General features: G+C 38.4%; 1 protein-coding gene across 1 annotated transcript; it reads right to left on the reverse strand.

Moving 5' to 3' along the window:
* Window positions 1–7,228: 7,228 nt before the first annotated feature.
* LOC146866401 (uncharacterized) lies at window positions 7,229–10,476 on the reverse strand. Its single transcript, XM_085640854.1, has 3 exons — window positions 9,524–10,476; window positions 8,353–8,568; window positions 7,229–7,304 (listed from the first exon to the last, which is right to left on the reverse strand). Exons 1-3 carry the CDS (start codon window positions 10,004–10,006, stop codon window positions 7,287–7,289), a joined length of 717 nt encoding a protein of 238 aa, XP_085496980.1. The 5' UTR covers window positions 10,007–10,476; the 3' UTR covers window positions 7,229–7,286.
* Between the last annotated feature and the right edge of the window lie 15,743 nt (window positions 10,477–26,219).

Genomic DNA, 26,219 nt, shown 5'->3' on the forward strand with positions numbered 1-26,219 from the left:
GGTTGACGATTGAGAGGAGCCTGAAACGAAGCTGTGTACAGAACATATGTTGTGTATATATTGTTTCCTTCTCTTTTTTTCAACAGGTACAGTTCCTTAAGAAATACGAGTAATGATTACCCCGCTGTAAATACAGGAGGGGTTTTTCATTCTAACCAAGGGTAGGGTACACCTTAGCGTGTATAGACCGCCCTGGTTAGCATCGGTCCTGACGAAAACCTGGATAACTTTCCCTAAAGGTTGAAACTTGTAGACCTAACTCACTAGTTTTTTCACTTCACTTTTTTGTCGATACCTTAGGTCAATTTAACCTTATATGGTATCCCGCCAATCCTTTTTAACATTGTTCAGTTGCTCCATGATTAAAGAATTTTTGACAGAGAGTTAAATCTGACCAATTTTTAATTCACTTCCTGCACTTGCACCACATGAAAACAAAACAAAACCAGCTCCACTGTAATCAGGTGTCGCAGCACACCTGGATGACACTCGGTTATCCGGGTGGGACCCCAATGATGAAGCATGTCACCAACTAGGTTGGTGAGTGAGGGGTCTTCTATAAGAAAGGATAAGCCTTTCCTTTCAGTACACCTCTCTTTATCTTCGAGGCATTGAATTACCTCTGAGGGTGTACTCCTTCCATTGTTTGTTTAACTTGTTCTAGGGGACTAGGAGTACCCCAACCAAAAAAACCCTTTCTCTCCCATTGTTTTTCTAGTATGCTAGTATTTACCAAAAATATTCATAATGGAAAATCAGTATAACCAGTTCTAATAAGATCATGGGAAACTTAAAAATAAACAAGCATTGTTAAAGCCAGTAGGTCAGATATTGTTGGTCAGCCTTTTGGTTTAGTCAATGCGTGACTTGTTTTGGCATGGTTTTTGTAAAACCTTATTGGTGTGGGAGCTGCTGGGCTCTCACCATTATAACAAACATTTGCAAAAGCAAAACATTTTTTTGGTCTCAAAAAAGCACACATTGCCACAGTAGTTCCTGGCACTGAACAAAACAACTGTGTGTCGATATGCTCCTTGTGAAATAACAGAATGCTGTCACTCACAGTGAAGCTAGCTGATAGACAGAGAGAGAGAGAGAGATCATTTTAATAAACACAAAAGGTCATGGTTAATGCCAGACCTAATTAGGGGGCCAATTATTAAATAAAGTCTCAAAAGTGCACCCATGTCCTTGCATTAAGTGCAGATATACGGATGTTGTGGATTCACAGGATTTTACAGAAGTAGACCAAGAAATAGCATTCCTAGAATGCAGGTGTATATTTGCTCATGCGAAAATCTGAGTGTTTGCTTTCCCTCCAACCACTTTTTCCCCAACCCTGGATGAGGTTTCATGTCTGCCATTGTCAGGAGTAAATTTCCAACCTTTCTCAGTATGGGAAAAGATTAGAGAAGAGCTGAAGAAAACTCCTAAATCATGCAAGTTGGTAGGTTTGCACAGACTCAAAAAAGGCATTCCAACCCTGGAACTATTGCTTACCGTTACCTTCAGTCCCAGTATGTAGATCTGCGGAAACGTGTAACATAAGGGGATTGCTAGTATTCAAATCCTACTACGGAAGGAGCCCTGGCATAATCAGAGAGGCTAAATAAGAGCTCTTATATAATGAGATTGCTGCCATAATTTGTCTCCGCATTTCATATCACAAAAGGCACAAGTGGATTTAGTTACAGGGCAAGTAGCTTTATGAAGCAACCTGCTCCATGGACAAGTAGATATTTTATTAAATTCAACACGCCTGATTATATCCCTTATACCATTTAAAATAATGGTATTCACAATAATAGTTATGACATCGCAAAACACATCTATTGTGAGAATAGGTGGATGGTCGAGTGGAGAATTATAGTTAATGTAGTGTGGCTACAGAGTTGAAGTAAAAATGGCACTATTCTTGTTAGGTCCAGTAACGGTTTCAGTAATTTAATCCTGAGGGCAACTCCTAGTAGCCAGGGCACAGAACAGACAGGCTTCATTTAAGAAACTTTATGAAGCATTTAGTAGCACCACATTGGTTAAAAAGTCAGAAATACAACACAGTAAATATTCCAATCCAATTTATAAAATAGAGGATAATTTAATGAACAACATGACACATAAACAAAAAAAAATCTAATAAGGGGAACTGGATAGATGATTTTTTAAAGATTTAAATAAAAATAGCACCAAAAAAGGAAAAGCGCAAACCACTGGAAACTGTCACGCTACATCAGGGGAAAGTCAAAGTTAAGGCCATCCACCTGTTGGCTATAATGATTCGGTTCAGCCTAGTCCGAGTTACTTTCTTTCTTAGACACAGTTCTGGACGTTGAAAGGTTGTGAGTGGGTTTATCTGTATCAACAGCAACAGGTGGGAGGCGAAGAAGGGGATCAATGGTGACGAGTTGCAGAAGGATGGGTGTCTTGTTGTGGACGGCGATGAAGGAGGAAGAAGTTCGGATTGCTGTACCTTGGCAGCCTTTGGAGGCATGCGAGTGCTAGCTGATGGCAGCATTGAGGGATGGAGATGAAGCGGCCTTGTGGACACTTGTTGTTCTGGGTACAAGTGAGAGCAGGTACAGCCGTTGGGATTGGCCCCGCAGGTCACAACATTAGGTACAGTCCTTCATCTGTCTTCCATGTCTAATGGTGTTCTGGACAAGGTGCGCAGGGGGTTCACATTTATGATTGGCAAGAGCCTGGAGGTGGAGGTGGGAGTAGCTCCTGTCGCTCAAAACTGGTTCTGGCGGCAGCTCCTCCCTACTGGGCTTGGTGGCTGGCTGGCTAGGAGGACAATAGAGGGAGCAGGCTCAGATGTTATCTACGTCTGCCTGTGAATGAGCAGGCCCCTTTGAAGATAGTTAAGTTCTTGGATGGCGCAAATGGTCCTCCTGTCTGAGGAACAGGTCCCCTACTCACATCCCAGCCCTATGTCTCAGCTCTGGCAGCCAATTCACACCTAATCAAGGAGATAGTCAGCTCCTGGGTGACAGCTGAAAGCTCAGGCAAATGCGCCTCTAGACACTTCAGCTAGGCTAAGGGTAACTTAAAAAAAAAAAGAACTTTTTATCTGGTTTCTAGGTGCTTTATTAACCTTAATCAAGTATACCAATACTTTTGTATGGAACCCTGCTGGAGTGAAAATAGCGTTTAGGGCATTGTCACTGCAAGGACATGTTTGACATTAAAATGTATATGTACTACTTTGAAATATCATGCACCCTCCCTCAATGGGCATTTAAGGCCTACTTACGGGTGGCTTACGAATATTTAAAAGGAGGGATTAGGCCTGTCAAAAGAGAATATTTTGACAGGTTGAATTTGCAGTTTAAAGCCATGTTACTGATGGCTTCACATTGCCACTTTCAGTGGTGGCACAATATGTATTGCAGCCCAAAATTGGCATTTAACTTGCACGCCCTGGGTACATCTTGTACCATATAATAGGGACTTATAGGTAAATAAATATGCCAATTAGGAGTATAACAATTGGTCATGATTTTGGGGGTCAGAGCACATACACTGGACACAGTTTCCCAGTGTGCAGAGTCCAAAACCTAGAAAATCTAGCAAAACGTGGGGGTGACCACGCATAAAAGGGCATTTTCCCACAATAACCGAAAGGTTCTCTAAGAAATTCTGTATTTTTTTTCATATAGCAGATTATGAAATAATGTCTTTTGTTTCCTAATATAAGGTTTCATCTGATTTCTGGAAAACTTGTTGTCTTTGTTATGAACAACTCCAAGGTGCTGGCATCATTTTTCTTTATTTCTTCTGGAACTTTATCTTGGATGTCATTCAGTTTGTAATTTGGTTTATATAACAATGCCCACAGACTCATCTAGTACTTTGACTTGAAGTATGTCTTGAATTTCCATGTAATAGGTGGCTACCTACCAGCCAATGAAAATTCAACAATAAATGAACAATATTCCAAAACCGTGATATTTGCAATTTTTTAATACCTTTATATGAACTTGTTTATTTTGAATTGTGTGACCATTGTCGAGTAGCTGCTTAGGTGCACTCTTTTTTTAATTATAATGTAGTTTGCAGTATTTGATTTACTGACTATCATGAAGTAATATGTTTACCTGTGCCTATCAAAAATGATGAATGTGTTTGACTCCAACCCAATAGCAAAAGAATGGGTGCTGCTTGACATAAGGCTAAATACACTCTTTGGTGTTTTTTTGGAGAAGGCAAACCACTTCAGCCTCTTTTCTATTTTCAAAAGACAAATTCTGCAAGCATTTTATGTTTTTTGCACGTTTTCATTTGTTCGTTGCTGATGGGCACAACTATATTATAGTCCATTAGTGACAATATTTAGGAACTTGTTAGATGTCTTTTCAACTGCTGCTTGCTGAACGATTTTTGACACCCTTGACATGGGATTCGCTATTTATGATTCCACAAATTACTTATGTACCATGGAAATGTACCATGCAGATGATTCTCTGGCAAGGTGTACACAGAGACGGCTGTCCTGCCAGCGAAGCTGGATAAGGTATTACGATTACAGACCAATTAATCCATGGTTTCGCCTGTGCAAGACATATATGTGCCTTCACCATAACCTATGTTCATCACCAGAATTATTTGTTTTTTGCATGGTTTTTCAAACATTGATGGTGTAGGTTTCATCACTTCACACTCCTAGAAATGTATGCATTTTCTGACACTAAGAACTCTCATAAGAAAGTAACACCATTATCAAGACTAAGAGGTTTGTTTATGAGAGTCTTACATCACATTTGTAAAGTGGCTCTGAATTAGGTTTATACCATCACGCAAAGCCACCTTGCATGGCCTAATATATCTTGAGTAAGGCGGCGCAGCACAAATCGCTGCGCTGCCTTACTCTGAGTCCTGGAGGCATTCCATGGGCGTTGCGGTGGGTGTTTCTACACAACCCCCAGGGAATTTTACTCTGCCCCAGATTTACAAAATCATGTAAACCTCTGGAAGCACCAAATCCATACGTTTCCCCAACGCCTCCCGAGGTGAGGCATAACAAGGAGAAATATCTTTAATTTTGCCTCATTTCTTCCTCTTTCTATGTGTGCTGCTAAGAGGAAAACGACTTTTAGGATTGATTCAGTGCAATAAGGTTCCAATTCCTTCACAAAAACAATCCTGCATGCATGCATTGGAAGGGCCCTTGCACCATGGTGCAATGGTGCCTACGTTGACCCCAGGCTGCAAAATTTTGCCAGTGCAGGGAGAATGGACAGGAATGCACTATATTGCATAAATACGGTGCACTCCTGCTCTTTCACTTTGGTGTAGGGCAGCACTTGCCATTCTTCCCTATGCAAAAACCCTGTAAATGAGAGCCACATTATTCCTTCAGTTTTTTTTATTTTTCAATTTGACAAATACGTTTTTATGTTGAGTCTCTGTAGAGTTCATGGCCCAAAACATACTGATTAGCCTTGGTCTGTTTGAAGCACTTCATAAGCCATTTGAAGCACTTAATATCCCCTTTGTACAGAAGTCACCATATTTGAGTTGTTCCCAGATTCTGATCACAGCGATTTAACTGTCCACTTAATAAAGGATTGATACAAACCCAGACCCACTACAGAATGTGCAATACTTGCCTTCCAATCATTTCACTAAGAACTGTTTTGTGTTTTATTTTAAGAATTGAAGGGTGGTACTGGACTGACACCTATCTCAAGTGTTTTGCCTGGTGAAGACCTTATGAACAAGGGATAAGATGGATACAAAGCTTGGAAAGTTTTTTTAAGCGAAATAAAACACCTATCTTCCAGAAACATAGTTGTGTTTGATGGATTGTACTACTCAATATCAAACATAGAAACATTCTGACATCAGAATATTGTGGACAAAATATCTGGGACTAAAATATTGAAAGGTAATTGGATATACAGGATGTATAAATTCACTATCACTAAGTCAATAATGTTTTTTGGGGAACTTCTCTATCAAATACATTAAAAAAAACTTCTAAATGATGCATTCCATTAGGAAATATACAATATTTACATTCATAAAAACATTAATGTAAAAATGTCACTTTATGTCCAAGTTTTGAAGTACTTTTGTTTGTTAAACCATTTTATTAGGTTTTTGACATTGTAGGATCATTGTACACCGTTGTTTACAGAGATTATGTGCATATCACTGATAGAAATTACAAAGGCTCAGAGTCTTTGTTACAAGTGGGTCGGAGCACAACAAAAAAAATGAAAGGAAACTGACAATGAGATTACATCACATCAAGCTTCAGTTAAGCATATTCTCCTCCCTGGAGGGGGATTGCCCTTCCCTTGTTGTGTCCCATTGTAGAAATCATAAAAGGAAACAAGCATTTAAAATGCAATGGTCTCGGCATTAGTAAAGTTAGAGCTATTGGCATTGTTTATGACATTGTTTTTGGGTAAGTTTTTGTTGTTTAAACAAAAGGTATTGTTATTTCCAATGTTAATACCTTAATAAGTCTTAAATGCAACATTTATTGCCTTTGTACTTACAGACAGAGTTAGCTACACATATATTGAGTTAGCTATTGATACAGTAAATACTAATGTTTTTTTTGTACTGTTTTCTAAAGATAAGCAAACCATAATGTCATTAGCAATTCGAATAGCTGTAACTTTAACAATAGTAGTATTGTTGGGTGACCTACTGTTTAGATAGTGTACTATTACATGAGTAATAGTTGTGAAGAGAAAGAGAAAGGTTTGAATAGGACGTTCTATATTCTAAATGGAGGAGTAATTATCCTTATCCAAGTGCATTAAGTAATATTTAGAAATTATATATATATTTTTTTTAGTAATACTAGTACCCAATTCTTGCAAAATGTATACATAAGTCATTGTGTAATTATTTATCCGAATGGCGCATATAAATACATGCAAGTACATATCAAACATTATTTCGTAGAAAAAATAAACAGTAAGTCAAATGTGATTTAAGATTTTTATTAACTAAAATATTTATTTTGTATGTATCCATTTTATTCAAAGTTACAAAAGTAGTTATCTTTTTGCATATTGCATAATTTAATCTTCGTCGAGAATTTCGACAATGTGTTCATTTTGAAATATTATATTTAGTGTTTTCGGTAGGTGTGGCATAAGAGCCTCTGAAAAGTCCTCAATATCTGCTGGAATTTGTAGGTGGTCCATTAAAAGCGTATTGCTTATTTGTACCGATTTTAAATGTTCATTATCTTGAATTTGTATGGTAATGGTGCTTTTTTCCTGAGTTGTATTTTCGAGTCCATATATAGTTATCTGCAGTTGTTCTTAGGGTGGCTCAATTTTCTGCAAATAGAAAAAAACATCAGTTATAAAACCCATTTTTTACTGTCTATTTTTTTTTCTATATTTTAACGTGCTTTTCAGAGAAATAAAAAATTTCTATAGATGCTGAAGGAATTTCTTCAAGATTTTTCTGTGAATTGCATTTGTTCTGCGCGGTTCAGAGAATGTGAAAAATGTAGTTGAAGGCAAAGACCCAAAGTGCGTACTTATGTGTTCTTACCTATGGAATTTATGAAGGCGGTGTTGTATTTTTTTTGATGCAGAGTGTTTCTAAATGTAATGCAAGATGATGTAAAGGTGTCAGATATTTATAGAAATGTATGTTTATATGGCACATTTTGTGAAAAATTTGCAATAGAATTCGAATATGCACAGGAAAGTAGTGAGAGAGTGCAAATAAACTCCAAGTTAAGTAATAGGTAATGTAAAATGGAAAAGTGCATTTAAGGCAGTTTTTGATTAGTATGTATTCCAAAAAGGTAAATATAGACATAGATAGAGAGTTGGATGTTGCTTTGCTTGAGATGTAGTAATGTATGATTCTGGTGCTATTCTAACAGTAAGTTAGTGCTATATATAAAGTAAGATATTTTATGTTTCCATGTGTTTGTAGGTAAGGTGTAGATATGGACAAAAATAGTTAATATGGCATGGTTATGGACTAGCATTTTAAAATGTGTGCAAAATTATTATAATGAAAGGTGTAGTATGATTTGCAATGTATTGACCTACATGTTTTGAAGTTTGTCGTTAGGTGTTGAGCTGTAGGAAAGGTAAACAGAAAAGTTGTTTGTGATATTTCGAGAGTGTTTTGTATGAATGTATATGCATGTATTTAAAGGCGATATAGTATTTTGGTGTTTCATCTATGTGTATGAGATTTATGTGTAGAATTCCAAATTGTATGCTGAAAAAAGAGCAACTGATGTTACTACGTGTGATATAAAAATGGTGAATTTAATGAGTCTTCTGTTCTAGATGTGTAAGTAATTTCTTTGCAAAGAATACATTTTTTGTTTTTCGCATTGTCTTTTTACTTTGTACTTACTTGCAATTGTGTATTCCGAGTAGAATTTAATATTTTTTCGTTGTTAAATTCATGCACTGTCAGATGGGTTATTTTTATGTAGCTCCCAAGTTCGATGGGAAAGTCCGCTGCGTCCCTCCACAGTGTTATTTTCACTGAGTCTGTTGCATCGTTTACTGTTATTGATTTTAGTTTTGTTTCTTGTCCTCCAATGAATACAGTTTTGGTTTCTTCCTCCTGTTAAATTTGATAAACAATCATTGTTATTTGTTCTTGCATAGATAGTATACACTTGTGCTGTATCTTTGTTTATTGGAGAGAACATGCGAGTGAAAAGTTTGTTGATTGGTGTGGTGTATTAGTTGTGTAATAGTGTGTGCTACAGTGTGTATGTTAGAGAGTGTGCGTTAGAGACTTTTGTATGGAAGTATATATATGATATAATTTGTAGGAGAGTGCACATAAAAGAGTAGATGATGATATTTTGTATAGCTATCATTTTTACAAGTGTTTGAAATAAATAGTAAAAATACTTTACATGTTTGAAACTTGTGGGACTGTTCCATGTAATCAACACTTTACAGTGCATTTAGTGTCCGATGTGTATTTTTACAGATGTTAATGTTTTTTTTCGTAAATTATATTAGTTAAATATAATTTAGATTGTAAAATGAGCGAGTAGAGTTGCTAGGATATTGTATGTGTTGTGCAGTAAGTATAGTGCTATTAGCAGCAATGTTGTGTATTCTATTTGAGTTTCTACATCGATTAGTCCTAAATATAGCCTTTAGATGTTATTTCTCTATAAAAAATTGTTGTATGCTTGTAGTAGATTGTACTACAGAGTATTGGCAAAGTTTAAGTAGCAATGAATGAGATAGAGAGTGTCCGTTTTTAACTATATGTAACCTTGTGGTGTGGGTAAAAGGAGTAAGCAACAGCTATTACTTGAAATGTTTGTAGATAGTATGTGTGTTGGAGTGAGTGTTGTATATAGTTTATAGTAAAGTGTGCTGCTAATAGTGTGTGTTTTAAAGAGTTGCAGTTACTAAATGGGTTTTGAATGTATGGTATAGTGGTTTGAAGAGTGTGATTACAAAGTGTGTGTGGCAGATAGTGTTGCTGATAGTATGTAAGTTTACAGACTACTACATGCAATAGTTAAGCACCTTAATTTTTTTATGATACGTACCTCTGATATTGTCCCTAATATGCTCATCAATGTCCGTAAATTAGCTTTTCTTATAGTTTTTATTGGAGAAACTGGGGGTGCAGGCGGCTGTAGCAAATATACTGCTTCTTGGGTTATTGTTTCCGGGAGCGTTAATGGTGGCATTCTCGAAATCTTTGTTTGTTTCGTTAAGATGATGACATTGTTCTTGTTTATAAAATTCCGAATTATAATTCCATTCCCTTCTTTTGTTAGCTTGAAAAAATCATCATTGTAGCAAGTTCCTTTAATGGACCCACTTTCATCAGCAAGAGCAATGTGGAATAAAATCTTATTTTCTTGCTTAGCGTTTTTGTAGTGTGTTTTTGCAGAGCATTTGACTATGTTTGCTCGTATTGCTTTTTGATACGGTTTGCTTTCCTCGTGTTTGGTTTCCTTAATTTCTTGTATAGAAATCATCTGCAACGAGACAAATAATGTAAGTAGACCTTCTGAATCTAGCATGTAAAGAAAGGAAATTCCTAAAGCAAAATAACATACCAATTGATAATTTCAGCTTATTAAATAGCTACCCATAATGCTTTGTGATCGCTATAGTAGGACTCTAGTATACCAAAGTGAGTTATCTCTTCATTAACATATATATGGTCTAAGGTTGAATTGTAGTCTGTTGTGTAGTTTTGTATTTTTTGGTGACATTGAAATTGGTTTTGCATGTATTCTAAAAGTAGTGTTGCATTATGTGATACTTGTGCTAAATCTATGTTGAAGTCGCCCATTATTATATATTTGTAGTTTGGGTAAAAGCTCAATACGCTAGTTAACACTTGAAAAAGTTTTTGTAGTTGTACATGTGGTGGTTTGTATATTATCACAAATAAGTAATCACAATTCTTTATAAATAAAGTAAAATGTAAAATGTCAATTTCGTGCTGTGTTTGATAAATTGGCAAAAGGCAAATATTTTTCTTGTAATAAATAGCAATCCCATGCTTGGTATTTTGATTATGGAATTTATCAAATAGCATCAGATGATAGTGGTCAATATATAATGAATGACTGTTCCCTTCCCTAGTTGTGTTTATTTCATTGAGACATATAATATCTGCCTTCATGATATTTGTGTCGGCTTGTATAGCTTTGTGATTTTTTTGTAGTGAACGTATGTTGTGTACAATAACATTAAAGTTTAGCAGATAATTACATAATTGTGGTACTGATATTTCTAATAGCATATGTGTCCTTAAGCGGGCCATTTCTTCATGAACCTTTGGGTGGACAACTATTTTGTCCTGCTGAAAGTTTTTAATATATATGTTTTCTAATGATTTTGCTCTGCTTAAAGCAACATAATGCAAATGATGTATTTTACTATTGTTAAAATGGATGTAAAGTGGTTCAATAGTTTCTCCTTGTGTTCTATGTATAGTACGTGCAGATGATTGGCGTAATGGGAATTGCTTGCGTATTATTGTTATAAATTTTTGTGTAAATTGAAAATGTCTAGAGATAACATGAATTGGTGTCCAATGAGGGGAAATGTTACTGTGATATATGTGCCTATTTTCCTGTCTTGTTAATTTGCCAACATTTTCTTTATCAAAAAGAATCCATATCACATTTGGAATGCTATTGATAGTTTCTACTAATTCAACTATACCTGTTGCACCATTTGTTAAGCCATCGTTAACATTGATATTGCATGTTAGATCGTATCGTAATTTTAATGCAATATGCAATATAAATGGCAGGCCCATGGTCTTAGTTGCATCTGCAGGTAATTGCATTAGTATTTTTTTTTTTACAATTTCGCTTAGGTCAGATGCAACTGTATCTATTGCGGTTGATGTGTATACAGGGTATTTTGTTATATGTTGTAACAAAACTTCATTATTAATATTATTAACCTCTTTGTTTGTTGCCATTATATAAGGGATGGTTTTGGTAATGTTTTGGGGTGGGTCTTGCTCGCGTGTTTGTATTTGTATAATATCGTCATTAGTTTGTTTTCCTTCTCTTAATCTATTTAGTAATTGAGCAAATGGTAAGTCGTTTAGCTGTCTCATAATTTTTGTTAATTCAAACAACTTAAAGTGTGTTTGCCATAAATTTGTACTTACTGGTCTGTATGAATGCCTAGAATTTTCAAATATGTATGTGTCAAATACTGGTTTTAACTGATAAAAATCTCCAATAGCTAATATGGATATCCCACCAAAAGGGAGTTTGGACATTTTAATTTCTTGTAACCTGTTATGTATAAAATTGAAAAGATTTGCCCCTACCATTGATATTTCATCAATTATTAGCAATTTAAGATGCAATAATTCATTTTGAAGTGCACTCCTGTTCTCATGAGTGAGTGGTTTATGAGATAGCGATTGCGAAACTGGTATTTTGAATGTACTATGTAGCGTTTTACCATGGATGTTATGTGCTGCTTTGCCTGTTGGAGCTGTAAGCAATACATAAATGTTATCAGGATTTTCCCCTGCTTTGGTATTGTAATAGCGTAGTAATGTTTGGTAAAGGGCTGTTATAAGGAAGCTTTTCCCTACTCCTGCACCACCTGTGCAAAACGTATAGCAAGGTGTTTCTTTGGTTTTTATCCAATGCAAGTGATGGTATATAAAGTTAAGTTGCTCATCTGTAAGATTTTGCATCAAACTGTGATATTGGTCATCTGGCATTATATTATTGGTTAAAAGTTCATCATTACTTGTACTTCTAATGCCTAAATCAAATGATAAGTCATATAATAGTGGTTCATTTGTTTGAACTTCAGGACAAATGTTTTCGTCAGTTTCTATATCCATTGGAGGTATAAGTAATGCGTCCAATGTACAGTCTCCATTGGCATTAGGTGTTAAAGGGGTATTATGCCTATTATACTTAGTATGATTAGCGTCAACTATATTTTGAAGTTCTAGGTATTTTTCATAATATGTTTCCTTATTACCAATAATTTGATTTTCTACTCTCCAGGGATAATAAAGCATTAGCAATTCTCTGTAATAATTTTCAGGGTCATTTTTTTTATTAAACCTGCAATACCGAATTATTTTTTGTTTTTGCCGCTTTGTATAATCTGTTTCTGCAGTTTTATTTGGTATATTAATTTCAAGTTCTTCCTCATCCGAGCTATAAAAGTTGTTTTCGGTGAGGAAATTATCATAGTCTGTTGCATTTTTCTGCTTTCTATTTTTATGATTTCCATGATACATAGATGCATAGTCAGCTAATGTACACGTTTCCAAATCTGTAGGACGTTTGCTGTACTTTACTATTACATTATCATATTGTATTTGATTGGATGTATCAGGTAACAAATTTATAGTCTCAATGTCTTTTAATAAGTAGGTACGCTTTTCTGGAGGGCTTGTATTAATGAAAACATACGATCTAGAACTTTTGCGTAAAGGAATTTGAAGTATAAGATAGGCTGCTTCTTGCGCGCTTATTTCTGTTTAGGAATTTGTTACCTATATGCTTAAGCTGCTCTTTTATGCTTGGATTGTGATAAACTTCTTTTGCTGCTTGTGCAATCAACTTGCTCATTCCACGCTGTGATTTACTAATATATGATACTATATATACGGCACATGCATATGCGTCTAAGATGTATTGTATATCAATGTTTGCTTGCCATGCTTGTAAAATTGTCGTATTGTAGTTATTAATAAAGCATTCAGCTGGTGTTCTTTTTAGGAAAATTGTATTTTTTTCTATAATGCAGCGTATACATCTAACATATTGACTTAGATCTAGTTTCATTGTATCTAAAAACTGTTCAAAGGAATAATGTGAGAACTCTTGCGTGTTCATAGTTAGGTGGATTAGTTCGATTTTCTGTAAGAGCTCTTGATCAGTTTTGTCTAGTGGTAATGGTTCCAGTATAAAAGTTTCTGGCATTGGATATTTTGGGTACTGGTATTTGCATGTTCTTTTATGTTTAATACGACAATTTTTGGTATGTCCATGCTTTTGTAGTGGCAATAAAGGCTCGATATTTGTATCTTGTTGTTTTGCACAGGTTATATATTTATCTATAAAAGCTGTAACAGTAGTAACTTCTGAAGTTTCATACTGTGGAGCTCTTTCAATCCATATTATAGCATGTATATGTGGTGATCCTCTTTGTTGAAATTCTACTCTATAAAAGTAATCTATCACCTTGCCAATTGGGTTACTTTTATGCAGTAATATACAATTAAAGAATTTTCTAACTTGAAAGTCAAAATGTCGGGCACAAGTAATGGGATTTCTCTGTATTAATTTGCATTTTTCCTCCCATGACATTTTTTTTAATTCTTCTTCTGTACATTCTTTTTTTTTCTCAGTGCGTAATAGTATGTTGATTAAATGATACCATTTAGTTTCTGCTGCTGATAAAGTTAAAAAAAATGTTGGTATCCCTAATTGTCTTATCATAGCAAATAAGTCTTTTTTGCATTGCTCCCAATATGGTGGTGAGCCACGTATTGTTTTTAGTATTTTATATCCCTCATTAAATTGGAAAATGCTATCTAATTTTTGTTTGATGTCTTTTGCTGTAATAATGTTACCATTGGTAAAATATTTTCTAAGTGAGATGTATATTTTGCTCTGTATTTGCTTAATATGCAACTTTTTCAATTTGAAGAAAACATTTGTCATGGACTTTGCTACTCTTAAATCATAACTTCTTAATTCCCATTGACATATTGTACTGTAATGTCTTGGTACATGCCTTTCTTTGTTTGTTGGCCTTCGCTTCCCACAAAAAATAGTGGGGAAAGCTAAATATTCAGAATCTTTGTCTTCATATAGACCCCTTGGTGTGTTATATTCTGCAGGTGCCAAGTTAATAATGTTAATGCTTTCTGTAGTTATAGTTTCATTAGTTAGCATAGTATCTAAATTCCCAGCTGCAATGTTGTCTGATGAATCTGATGTATTGTTTGCATCAGAAGTGTCATTACAAGGTGGCATATTCTCTGGTGTATATTCCCAATCTTTATTAACAGTGACTCCATATTCTTGGAACATACTGCTAGTAGTTGCTAAATATAGAGCTGCACGCTTTACTTTGTTTGGCCTTACATTTTCGAAATGGGTATAGGATTTATAGCTTAATTTGCGTTTTAATTTTATTGGAATCGTCATGTTATCATTAATTTGTCTTGGTAAAACAGTTACAGTTGTCATAACATCGGCAGGAACGTTAACTACTGCACCTGAGAGAGATTTTTGGAAGCCTCGCGGCAGCGTTCTGATTTGTAAAAAAGGTATTCTTGGCGATACTAATCTCTCTTCTAAATTATGCAAGTGTAATTCAGGTGGGATATCAGGAAATGTCATCCCATTATAGAAAGAACATGGTGGTATTTTGTCCTTGGCAATATAGTTGTAACATGTCCGGCATATATCTTCTGTTTGATATTGACTAATGTTACATTCTATGAATTTAGCCCTTTTTTTTAACTTGTGCGTTGTTTGCAAACTTTGTTTATGCCATAACTGATTGCAAATAGTGCAAGCATACTCTGGGCCATATTTAATTTGTGCATGGAAAGTACTAATTGTGGCATTTGTCAAAGATGTTATATTTGTGGCATTAAGTGTATTTTCTGTTTCTTGTTCATGCAATCTTTTTCTGTTACAGTTATTTGGTTGTACTTCTATTGCATTTGGTTCATTGTGAATCCCAGCATTATGTGTAAATGTGTTTGTTATTGGATTGGGATTGTTAATAGCTATGATAGATTCAATATGACTTGTGGTTGTGGAATTCTCTGTATGCATTTGCCTATCGCTGTTGAGTGTTTCTGTAATTGTATTTTCTAGTTGTAACTCTATAGGTGTGATATGTATAGAGGCATGTAGAGTTAACTTAGTAGTATGGATATACATGTCTCTTATAGGTGTAACTTTTTTCTCTCTATGTTTTCTTTGTGTTGTCTCAAGTGACAATTTGCTAATTTTGCGTACTGTAACTGGAGTGAAGTATAAAGTAAAACTTAACGAATGGGGTACTTTGTTCTGGAGAGCCAACGTTCTGATGTAATCAATAACCTGCTCAGGTGATTTGATTTGTAAAGCAATAGAGGTCCCCTTAGCAGGAGGTATTAATTCCTCATTTTGGCTATTTGAATTAAATACAAAGTATGCATGAATCGTTTTGAATATTGAAATAGTGTATGCATTAAAACAAATCAATATACCACTGTTCAAATGCATTGAAGTAAGGGTTCTCAAAAGCCTTGCATTTTGCATTTCTGTTTGCTTTTCCTCCAACGTTATGCTCTTTTTTTGCTTAATTGCATATATAACGCTATTGTGCTCTATGTAATTGGGTAAATATTGTGGTTGCATACAATTTTCTTTATTAATTGACTGCATTTCAATATATAGTGCATTTCCAAGTCCCATAATAGATTGCAAGTCTTGACTATCCCAACTATGTGCGGGTTTACAGTAGTTATGTAGAATAGCAAATAGACTATTTTGTATAGATTGTGTACACCTTGATGGTAGTGTAAGATTTGTTTGTGTTTGCTGTTTGTCTGTACTATTTATGACATTTATATGTTGTTGTGTTTGTGGCCAAAAAGTTTGTTCTATGTTGTTCTTGATGTTAATATGCATTTTGGACAATATAGTCTTGGGGTTATTTTTTGGGCTAAGTATTTTGTTACCCTGAGTGTTAGGTTTGTTTGTAGGATGGGAGCTTTGTATATATGCGTTATTATGCAAATCACTTGTTGAGCCTGTGATGTTTTGTGTCTGTATGTTTTTTGTATCACAACTCGTGACTCTTGTGTTGTGTCTAAGTGTATTTCTAAGTATATTTGCGTATGTCGGAGTATTATGTGAGTTACTTGCATATTCTGTTGTATCTATGCTAGTGCAGGTAGGTAGCGTCAGTTGTGCAGTTGTTATAGGCACAATGCAATTTTGTGAGGGGGGAATATGCTGATCACTAGCTAATGATGCTGATGGCTGAAGAGTACCTGCCTTTGATCTTTGGAGGCAATCTCTTTCATTTTGTATGCGAGTTCTTAATGTGTGTGTGAATAAATCTGTACATGCTTTAGTAGAATGCACATAAATATGCTTGTGTAATATGGCACTTGCATTTTTTTCTGCTATGAGCATTGCCTTATGTAGTGAATCTTTTTTAATTGGAATTATATCTATTGGAGTTAATTCATATGGTAAGTAATTACTATTGGGTCGCTTTAGACTATATGCCAGATTTGTTATGTACTGTATAAGCCCTTCAAATGATATTTGTATGGTAATACATGTCCCATTTGGGTGAGGCATTCCTGTGGTGTCGCGGCTATGCGAGTCAAATACAAAGTATGAATTTTCACTGTGCATAATAGCTATAACATACATATCCATGCAAAGTAAAACACCGCAATGCAAATTGAGTGCAGCTCTCAATACTGTTTGCATATTTGGCGAAGATGGGTCAAACTGTTTCAGTATATCCCCATAAGAAGGTTGTTTAAGCTTAAGCGAATAGATAGTGTCATTGTGTTGGATATAATTTGGTAAATCATCAGGATGCATAAGCTGTTCTTGATTTATGGAATGCATATCTATATATAAAGCATCCCCTAAGTCCATAATGGCATGTAAATCTTCTACAGTCCATGTATTAGCAGGTTTGTAGCTATTGTGTATGATTGCGAATGTGCTGTTTGGCAAACATTGTTTGCCCCGCGAAGTAGGAGAAAATTTGTTATGCCCTTGATGATAAGCTGCCTGCAGTATTTCCATGATATTAATAGCGACACCAAAATATTGTTCAAATAAACTGCCGGTATTAAACTACCTATTATAGGTTTGTATTGTAGCGTTCTTTGGATGCTGTATTTTAGTGTTGTAAGTTTCTTGTATGGACTATATATCTGTATGCTTCTATACAAGTATAATGCTAACTAGCATATATTAAAATTTATATACACTTTCTAACTTTTCTGAGTAGTTACTATTTATTTGTATAGCTATACAAGGTTCATGCAACTTCCCTTGTGCTGCTAATAACAGTAAGTAATAAATAGATGCTGTTCAGCAAACTAATTTCTGTGAGATAGGTTAGATGTATACTTTATTAAATTTATGCTATATGCATAGGATTCTAAAACGAATAGAAGTGTTTTCTAAGCATGCATTTGTTGTGTGTTTCTATACGCTTGTAGTGTTTCCACGAATGTTGTGCTTTAAGCAAAGGTCAGTGTTTCTTAAATAGTCTGTGAATGATGTTTACGGATTTGTAAGCACTAGACTTTCTCAACAGCCTATAGCTATCGTTAACAGAGGTTATGCATGCTGAAAACAATGAGTATGTTTCAAAAAAAATATATATATATTCTAATGATCCCAACTGATTTGTTTTCACCATAGGCTGGTGTATCAACAATAAATTAAGATACTTTCCCCTTGATGCCTTGAAAAAGAATGCGCAACTTCTCACAGTTATCTATGGAAGAATAAAAACAAGTATTAATGTTGATTTAGCATAGTAATATACAGTAAGTTGTCAATAGTAACGAAATTAAGTAATTTTTGCATGGCTCATAAAGTTGGTAGATGTAATAGAGGGAAAACACAAGTAGAAATTGTATCCCAAAGAGCAATACAGATGTAATAATATGGAGATGGTTTGTAGTGTAAGGTTTCTGTCGAGTATGGTAGAAAAAGTGTTGTAAAATGTAGCATAGTGTAGACAATGTGTAGCTAAAAAAGTGTACATCGAGAATGTGTAGCAGAATGTGAAGAAAAGAGTAGTAGAGTGTTTCTCTTAGAGTATAATATTTAAATAGTTTCATTAAAAAAGACAAACAGTACGGTACAAAAAAAAAGGCAATAAAACTTGTCAGTGCTTCACATAATTCATCCCATGGTAGTCTGCAGCACGGAATTATGCAACATATTGGCGCATGCGCTAAGGTACAGGGGCTAAGGCAGAGGCGCAAAGTAACACGTGTCATGCCACATGTGTGAAGTCACAGAATGTGTGTGCTGTAAAGAGTAGATGGAAGAAATTGTGAATGAGAATGTATGCTAAAGAGTGTGTGGTACAGAATGTGTAATAGAGAATGCATGGTGTAAAAAGCATTGTGGCCAGTGTGTGCTATTACAGTTGAAAACAGGGACAGCAAACTGAAAAACTTTTAGAAAAAGTTGACAGAGCCTCACGTAAGTAACCCCATTGGAGTTTGCAGATTGGTTCTCACCTGCATGCTCACTTTCTCATCATCAGCTATTGTCAACTTAAAGGTTTAAAGTTTGAAAAAAGCTAGGTAAACAAAGAGGAGAGTAAAGAAGAGGCAGTGTGTCATACGTCAAGGAGTAGCGAGAGGAGTAAGAGTAATGTATGTACAGTACAATTTTAAAGGATAGTAGTAAGGATAAAGACAGTAGAGATGTAACCATTAGCTCTGGTGCATGTTGTGAAGATGTACACAAAAATGCGTGCAACAGGTAGTATGGTAAACATTATGTATAATCATAGTGCATGAGAGTGTGCAACAGAGCGCGTGCAATAGAGCGCATGCAACAGCATGCATGCAACAGAGCGCATGGAAAGGAAAGAGGGCGCGTGGAAAGAGGGCGCGGGGAAAGAGGGCGCGGGGAAAGAGGGCGCGGGGAAAGAGGGCGCGGGGAAAGAGGGCGCGGGGAAAGAGGGTGCATAAAGAAATAGTCTATTAATGGTGCAAACACTGAGCTATCTAAAGGATAAACTTTCTTAAAAATTTGACAGTGCCTTACATAAGTAACATCATTGCATTGTGCAGATTGGTTGTCATGTGCATGCTGACTTTCTCATCATTAGTTATTGCCAACAAATAGGCTGGAAGTGTGAAAAATTTGGCGGAAAATAAAGTGAGAATAAATGATGAATACAGGCCCCAGCTAGGCCCGCAGGACACAAGGGTTCGCTCTCCTGTAATGGAATCTATAAGGAAGTTGGCACGGAAACTGCAAAGTACAAAGACAGCATTTATTAACCCTTAAGGGTGGTCCTACAATCCACACAACACTCTTCAGTATTGCATAGAGTAGCACAAAGAACTTGCGTACATGGTCCCCTTTTATACACAATAGAGGGGCTCATAAGTGGGTGGATACAACATGAGGCCAGAGAACATTACCATTTATGGTCATTTTCGATACTGAATCAATATGTGGGCGGAGCTAACACACTCCTTGAGCCCGCGAAAACATGGTCAAGCAAGGCTTAACTGATAACAGATGTGGTCAAATCTGGGCATGCGCCAGATGGACAAAGGAGCTATTTATAGACTGTTACTAGGCAGATTATGAGAGCAACTAACACAGAGGTTGGACTCTTCTCGTGGGGAACACGTGGGAGCATGACAATACAAAATGGAGTCCGAACTTCGGTCAACATAACAGAGAAAACATGATCTAAAGGAAGGGAATTAATGTCTTCAGTAAATGCTTAATCACATCATTGTTTCAATTTACAACAGACGACCCTTTCAGCATTTACTGAAGACATCCGGTTTGTTAGGATAATCATCATATATGTCAATTGTCATCATTTCTTCGACTTCTTTAGCTAAACGTTTCTGGTGAGCAACATCGGCAATAGCTTTCTTATCAGGGACACAGAATGATACGCATAAGGAGCAGAGCAAAGGACCACATTGAATACAGATACAGCAAGAAAACAGAACTGTTACAATAATACAAAGACCAGTTAAAACCTTCCATCCCCAGGCAGTAATCAATGCCCAAAACCATCCAGAAAAGGACCAAGTGCCGTTTTCTGTATGGATTTCAGCTGCAATTTTATGTAGTTTGTTGATGGCATTATAAACTGATGGCGTATGATCAGGGATAAACACACAACAGCTACTCCCAATAATTTTACATGCTCCTCCTCTGTCAGCTAGCATAACGTCTAATACCATACGATTCTGCAATGCAACAATTCTAGTAATTTGCAATTCCTCCATAAGATTCCCAAGAGCAGCAGCAGTCTGGTTTGTCACAGCCTCTACCACTCTTGTTAATCTTCGGATCTTCCTACTGTTCAGAGCAGCTCCAACAAAGAAAAACAGTCCTAAGTTAAAATCAATATACTGTTGCAGACTGGTATCAGTCTGATCTACATCATCAATTGATAAAGTACGTTTATACCTATTTACAGTCACATTATTCAATAATTTCAGATCCTTATGATAAGATGCGGGTGCTAGGAATACAGGAGGTAATAGAAATGATACATAGCATACCCCAGACCACCCAGCCGGCAGACGGTAATAACCTTTATTTCCGCACACAAAGTATGTATTATGGGACGCTAGAAAGGTACTATTATTCAATCCATCAATGTTCAGGACAGTGATGCAATCACTGACACCAACAGGAATAAAACCCACACTCTGGACACACAGGTCCGCTTGAGATTGTGCTACTTGAATCACAAATTTGTCCTTCCCCACAGTGTCTCTTGTGTTCGTGAAGATGTAGGGAATGGATTGATTGTCTGGTCGGTACTCTTCCCACTCCCAAATTGTCCCATTCGCTTGCGGATACCCATTTTTATCCTGATGACATTCTTTATTGAGTCTGAAGAGCAATCGTCCCACTGTCGGTTTCCGAGTGGCAAAAAGCAAAGTGTACCATGCTCTACAAGAGCCATTGTGAGAGAAAGGAAGTGGTATGAATGGCGTACCTCCTTTCTTCTGATGGGCTGGCATCATCCCACATATCCAACAGTTCGTAGCGTTCGTAGCAACGTGGGTATGATGCAGCATCTGGATGAAAGTGTTATTCAAGTAAGACTGTCGATGCTTCAACTCTTGATACGGTAATGTATAAAAGTAGTGCTCCTCAGGCACCGGAGTTGTCAACACAAGTATTTTCCGAGCGGGAGTTACATCCTCCACAAACCATGTGGTTATCCCAACAATAGCTACTGTCAACATGAACCCTGATGCACAAAGGACTTTCTTTTTCTCCATGTCAAAAATAAAAACCCAATATCTTCCTGAAACTAAAAGTCTGTCAGAACTCTTCCCCTTGGGCAGCGGTCGATTTCTTCACCAGCGGGCCAAGACGGGTGTCGCTACACTAATGCAGGGCTGATCCCCCCCCCTTGCCTCATCGGCTCTCCGTTTCACTAACCCAAGGGCCGTTCTGACAGCATGTCCCGGTACTGGAGAACTCACTTCCTTGGTCGAAGATGATATCGCCTTCCTCCAGGAGTCGCGTGGTCCGGAAAGAGCTCCTCAGTGGCGTTTGGCTCCGCAGCACGGCCTGTCTCTGCAGCCAGGATTTCTCGTTGATCGGTCAGCACGGCAGGTTCCACCAATCCGGGCGGCACCTTCCTACAGTGCAGGGAATGGATCCAATTCTTTCTGTTGGAGACTCGCACAGCCGTCCTCGTTGCGAGGAGGACCTGCTCAGGACCCACCCATCTCGGTTCCAAGCTGTTTGTTCTGTCAAAGATTTTCACCATCACGTGGTCACCAGGTCGGAGACCATGTCCTTCACCGGTAGACCGATCAGGGAGCGCCTCTCGGACCTGTTGATGAATAGAAACCAAGTTATCCGTTAACTGCGCCAGATAATCATTCATCATCACACAAGGTACATCATACACAGCCTTGGGTTTTGGTGGACCCCAAATATTCATTGGGCGTCCAAAGACAATCTCGTAAGGTGTAAGGCCAGTTCAAGAGTGTGGTACCGATCTAATTGACAATAACGCCAGCGGTAGAGCATCTGGCCAAGTCAAAGACGTTGAAGCTTGAATTTTAGCGATCTTGAGCTTCAGTGTACCATTATACTTCTCGACTAGTCCTGCAGACTGAGGGTGGAATACCGCGTGAAACTTCTGGGTGATGCCCAGGCCCTTCAAGACGTACTTTATAACATCCGCTACAAAGTGAGGCCCATTATCACTCCACAGAAGTCTACAGACGCCATATCGAGGGAAGAAGTCTTTCAGCAGCAACTTCGCAGTAGTCATTGCAGTATTGTCTTTCGTAGGGTACGCTTCAACCCATTTGCTGAAAGCGGAGACCACTACTAGAACATACTTCAAATTATTACAGCGCTCAAGCTGGATGTAATCCATCTGCAAAACCTCGAAGGGTGCAGTGGGTGTCACGAATCCTCCTGCTGGAGTTCGAGTACCCTTTCCTGGGTTATACCTCAAACAGATCATACAGGTCTGCACCACCCTCTTTGCCGTGCTAGCAATCTCTGGATGCTCCCAGACTTGGGTAAGCAATTTCACAATTGCGGAAGCTCCAACATGTGCTAGCCCATGTGCCATCTGAACCATAGGTTGTACAAAGGCCGTGGGTAATTTCCATCTATCCATCTGCTTATTTCTCCAGCAGCCCTCGTCATCCAGTTCTCCCTCGCTGGCCCATTGTTCCCGTTCTTTGTCAGAAGCGGTCCTCTGCATTTCTCGCACTTCCTCCTTTGCATCATGCCATCTTTCCACCTGTGACTTTACTACATACATAGCAGTAGCACCGGGCTGCATCGCAGTCTCCCGTGCTACTCGATCTGCTAACGCATTCCCTTCTCCAACTTTATCAACTACTTTCCTATGGGCGCTACACTTAACGATGGCAATTTTCTTTGGGTATGTCAATGCAGTTAAAAGATTGTGAACTAACTCTCCATGCATTATCTGTACTCCATGTGACGTTAAAAACCCTCTCTCCTTCCAGAGTAGGCCGAAGTCATGCGCTACTCCGAAGGCATAGCGGCTATCTGTATAAACATTCACACATAATCCTGTACTGAGCTCACATGCTCGTGTTAATGCTATCAGTTCCGCTGCTTGAGCTGATTTCTGTAGTATGCGTGCTGTCTCCACTATTGTTTGTAATGTGGTAATTGCATACGCTGCTGAAGTCGTACCATCTGGTAGCTTCAGGCATGATCCGTCCACCCACAGTTCTCCATCTACATCTGGAAAGGGCGTATCCTGGAGATCAATACGACCCTTTGTTTGTTCCTCAGTCACGAGAATACAATCATGTGTTTTCCGCGCCTCAGGCTGGGTTTCGGGGTATGGCAACAATGTTGCCGGGTTTAACGTTACGCACCTTTTCAACGTAATATGAGGAGCCAAAAGCGTCAACTCATATCCCGTTAAGCGGGCACTGGTCAGATGCTGCGTCTTCGTCTGATTAAGCAGGGCATCGACAGCATGGGGGACTAATACCAACAGCTTATGAGATAACACAATTCCCTCACTTTGGCGTATTGACACAGCTGTCGCCGCAACCGAGCGGAAACACCCTGGTAATGCTCGGGCGACAGGATCAAGTACAGCCGAAAAATATGCACAAGGGCGCTGCTTATCGCCGTGCATCTGCACTAAAACTGATAATGCACATCCATCTTTCTCATGCACATACAACGAAAAGGGTTTTGCATAATCAGGGGTCCCTAACACTGGTGCTGAACAAAGGGCCTGTCGTAGTTGCTGAAAAGCAGTATCACACTCATCTGACCAAGGGTTTGGGATAGGCGTGTCCTTTGTCAAGAGGGCTAACAATGGCTTAGCTATATGTGAAAACCCCAATATCCACTGTCTACAAAAAGAAACAAGACCCAAAAATGCACGCACATCCCTCTGCGTGGACGGTCTCGGTGTGTCCAAAATTACTTGGATACGATCCGGTGTGAGTGCACGCCCCTCCTTAGACAAAAGGTGACCCAAATAAGTCACCTTTGGTCTACAGAATTGCAATTTCTTCCTAGATACCTTATGATTGTGGGATGCTAAAAAGGAAAGTAAGGATAACGTACTTTTCTCACACAACTCCAGGGTGTCAGCCGCCAGCAAGATGTCATCGACATATTGAATGAGGGCGACCCCCTCGAGCAGAACAAAGGAATCCAATTGTCTTCTCAAAGCCTGACTGTAAATGCTAGGGCTTTCTGTGTAGCCCTGGGGGATCCTACAAAAACGATAAGATCTATTATTTAATGTAAACCCGAAAAGATATCGGCTATCAGGATGAATGGGAATGGAAAAGAAGGCATTCTTCAAATCGATCACTGAGAACATAGTCGCCGTAGGCGGGACCAAAGTAAGCAACGTCGTGATATCGGAAACCACTGGGTACTGAGGTATCACGATCTTGTTTACTTCTCTCAAATCAATTATAAACCGATAAACTCTGGCATCCGTATCCTTTTTCAGTATGGGAAGAATCGGACTGTTACAGATGTTGTAGGGAACTTCCTCCACTACCCCTACCGCAATCAAATCCTGCACTATCTGTATGAGAGCCTCCTCGCCCTCCTGGGAAATACGGTACTGTGGGAGGCGTGGTAACACCGCCCCCTCCTGGACACTAATGTGGACCGGTGGAATCACCATTTGTCCCACATCAGTATCCGACGTTGCCCACAAAGCACGAGGGAGGGTAGCTAACAGCGCATCCTCTGACATCGCACACATCCGTTCAGACCGGGGGTAATTGTCATTCAATATTACCCGCACACCAGCAGGGGAGCAGCGGATCGTAGCCCTAAAATGCTTTAACATATCAAGGCCCATAATGTTGTCCGGTGTGTACGGGGCAAGCAGAAACGGACAGGGTGCAGAAAAAGAATCAACCTTAAACATGAGGGGCTGCGAAAGAGGGCTTCGGGAGAGTGTACCATCAAACCCTACCGATGTGACCATTAAGCCGGATGGGGGAGCCCCCGGAACCAATTGCTTAGACAGCGCACTACGTGTCGCTCCTGTATCCACTAGGAACTGATCAGTAGAGCCCAAAACCTCAGCCGATACATAAGGACCCTTCTGATCGACCGGCACCTCAACTGATTCTAACCCCCATCCAACGCATTCCTATGCATGCTGAGAATCATGGTACCCCGATCGGTCAATCCCCGACACTTGATACTGATGCTGGCGATCGAAAACATTTGATCTATCTCGGTGCTGCCCAGCAGAGTCAAAACGAGCCTGTTCGTTAGAATTCCCTCTAAAGTTCGAGAAACCCCCTCTACCTCGCGGGCCACCCTGAGTATGCCCCTGACGCGAAGCATGCAACACCGGGCAGTCCCTAGCCCAATGACCCGATTGCTTACAATACGCACATTGGTTCCTATTCAAATCAGATCGGCCCGAGGGAGGACCATAAGATCCTCCCCTACCTCTATTAACACCCCGCCGGGGCGGGCCATATACTTGTGCCAACATCACCTTTGTTTTTAGATCTTTCGATTTCTTTTCCTCCTGGCCCTTTGCTTCTTGCTCCTGACGCTCATAATACTGAGCGATAGTCAGGAGGGCCGTCGGGGTTGCGGAAGACCAAGAACTCTCGCTCGCTTTTAAACGGGCCGCAACTGCTGGCAGCAGATTAGCTACATATTTATCCGCAAAGAGAAGGCGACCCGTATCATCAGTAAGCGACTGGCCACTAAAATCATGAAACGTCTCCTCAAAGCGCGTAAAGAAGTCCGCCACTGACTCGTCAACTTTCTGTTTACATGAAGCTAACATATTCCAGTCAATCTTTTTAGGGGGGATAATTGTCTTCAGCTTAGCCAGAATAGCAGCAGGGAGATCTAAAATACTCTGGGGTGGTTTCTGCGCGGGCTTCCGTTCCCTATCTTCATCCTCAAGGTCAGACCACCGAGCCTTAAAGGCAACTATATCATCTACCTTTCGGACAGATCGCCACATATCCGGTGGTAGAATAAG

This window comes from Triturus cristatus, chromosome 2_1, assembly GCF_964204655.1.
Source record: "Triturus cristatus chromosome 2_1, aTriCri1.1, whole genome shotgun sequence".
NCBI lineage: Eukaryota > Metazoa > Chordata > Amphibia > Caudata > Salamandridae > Triturus > Triturus cristatus.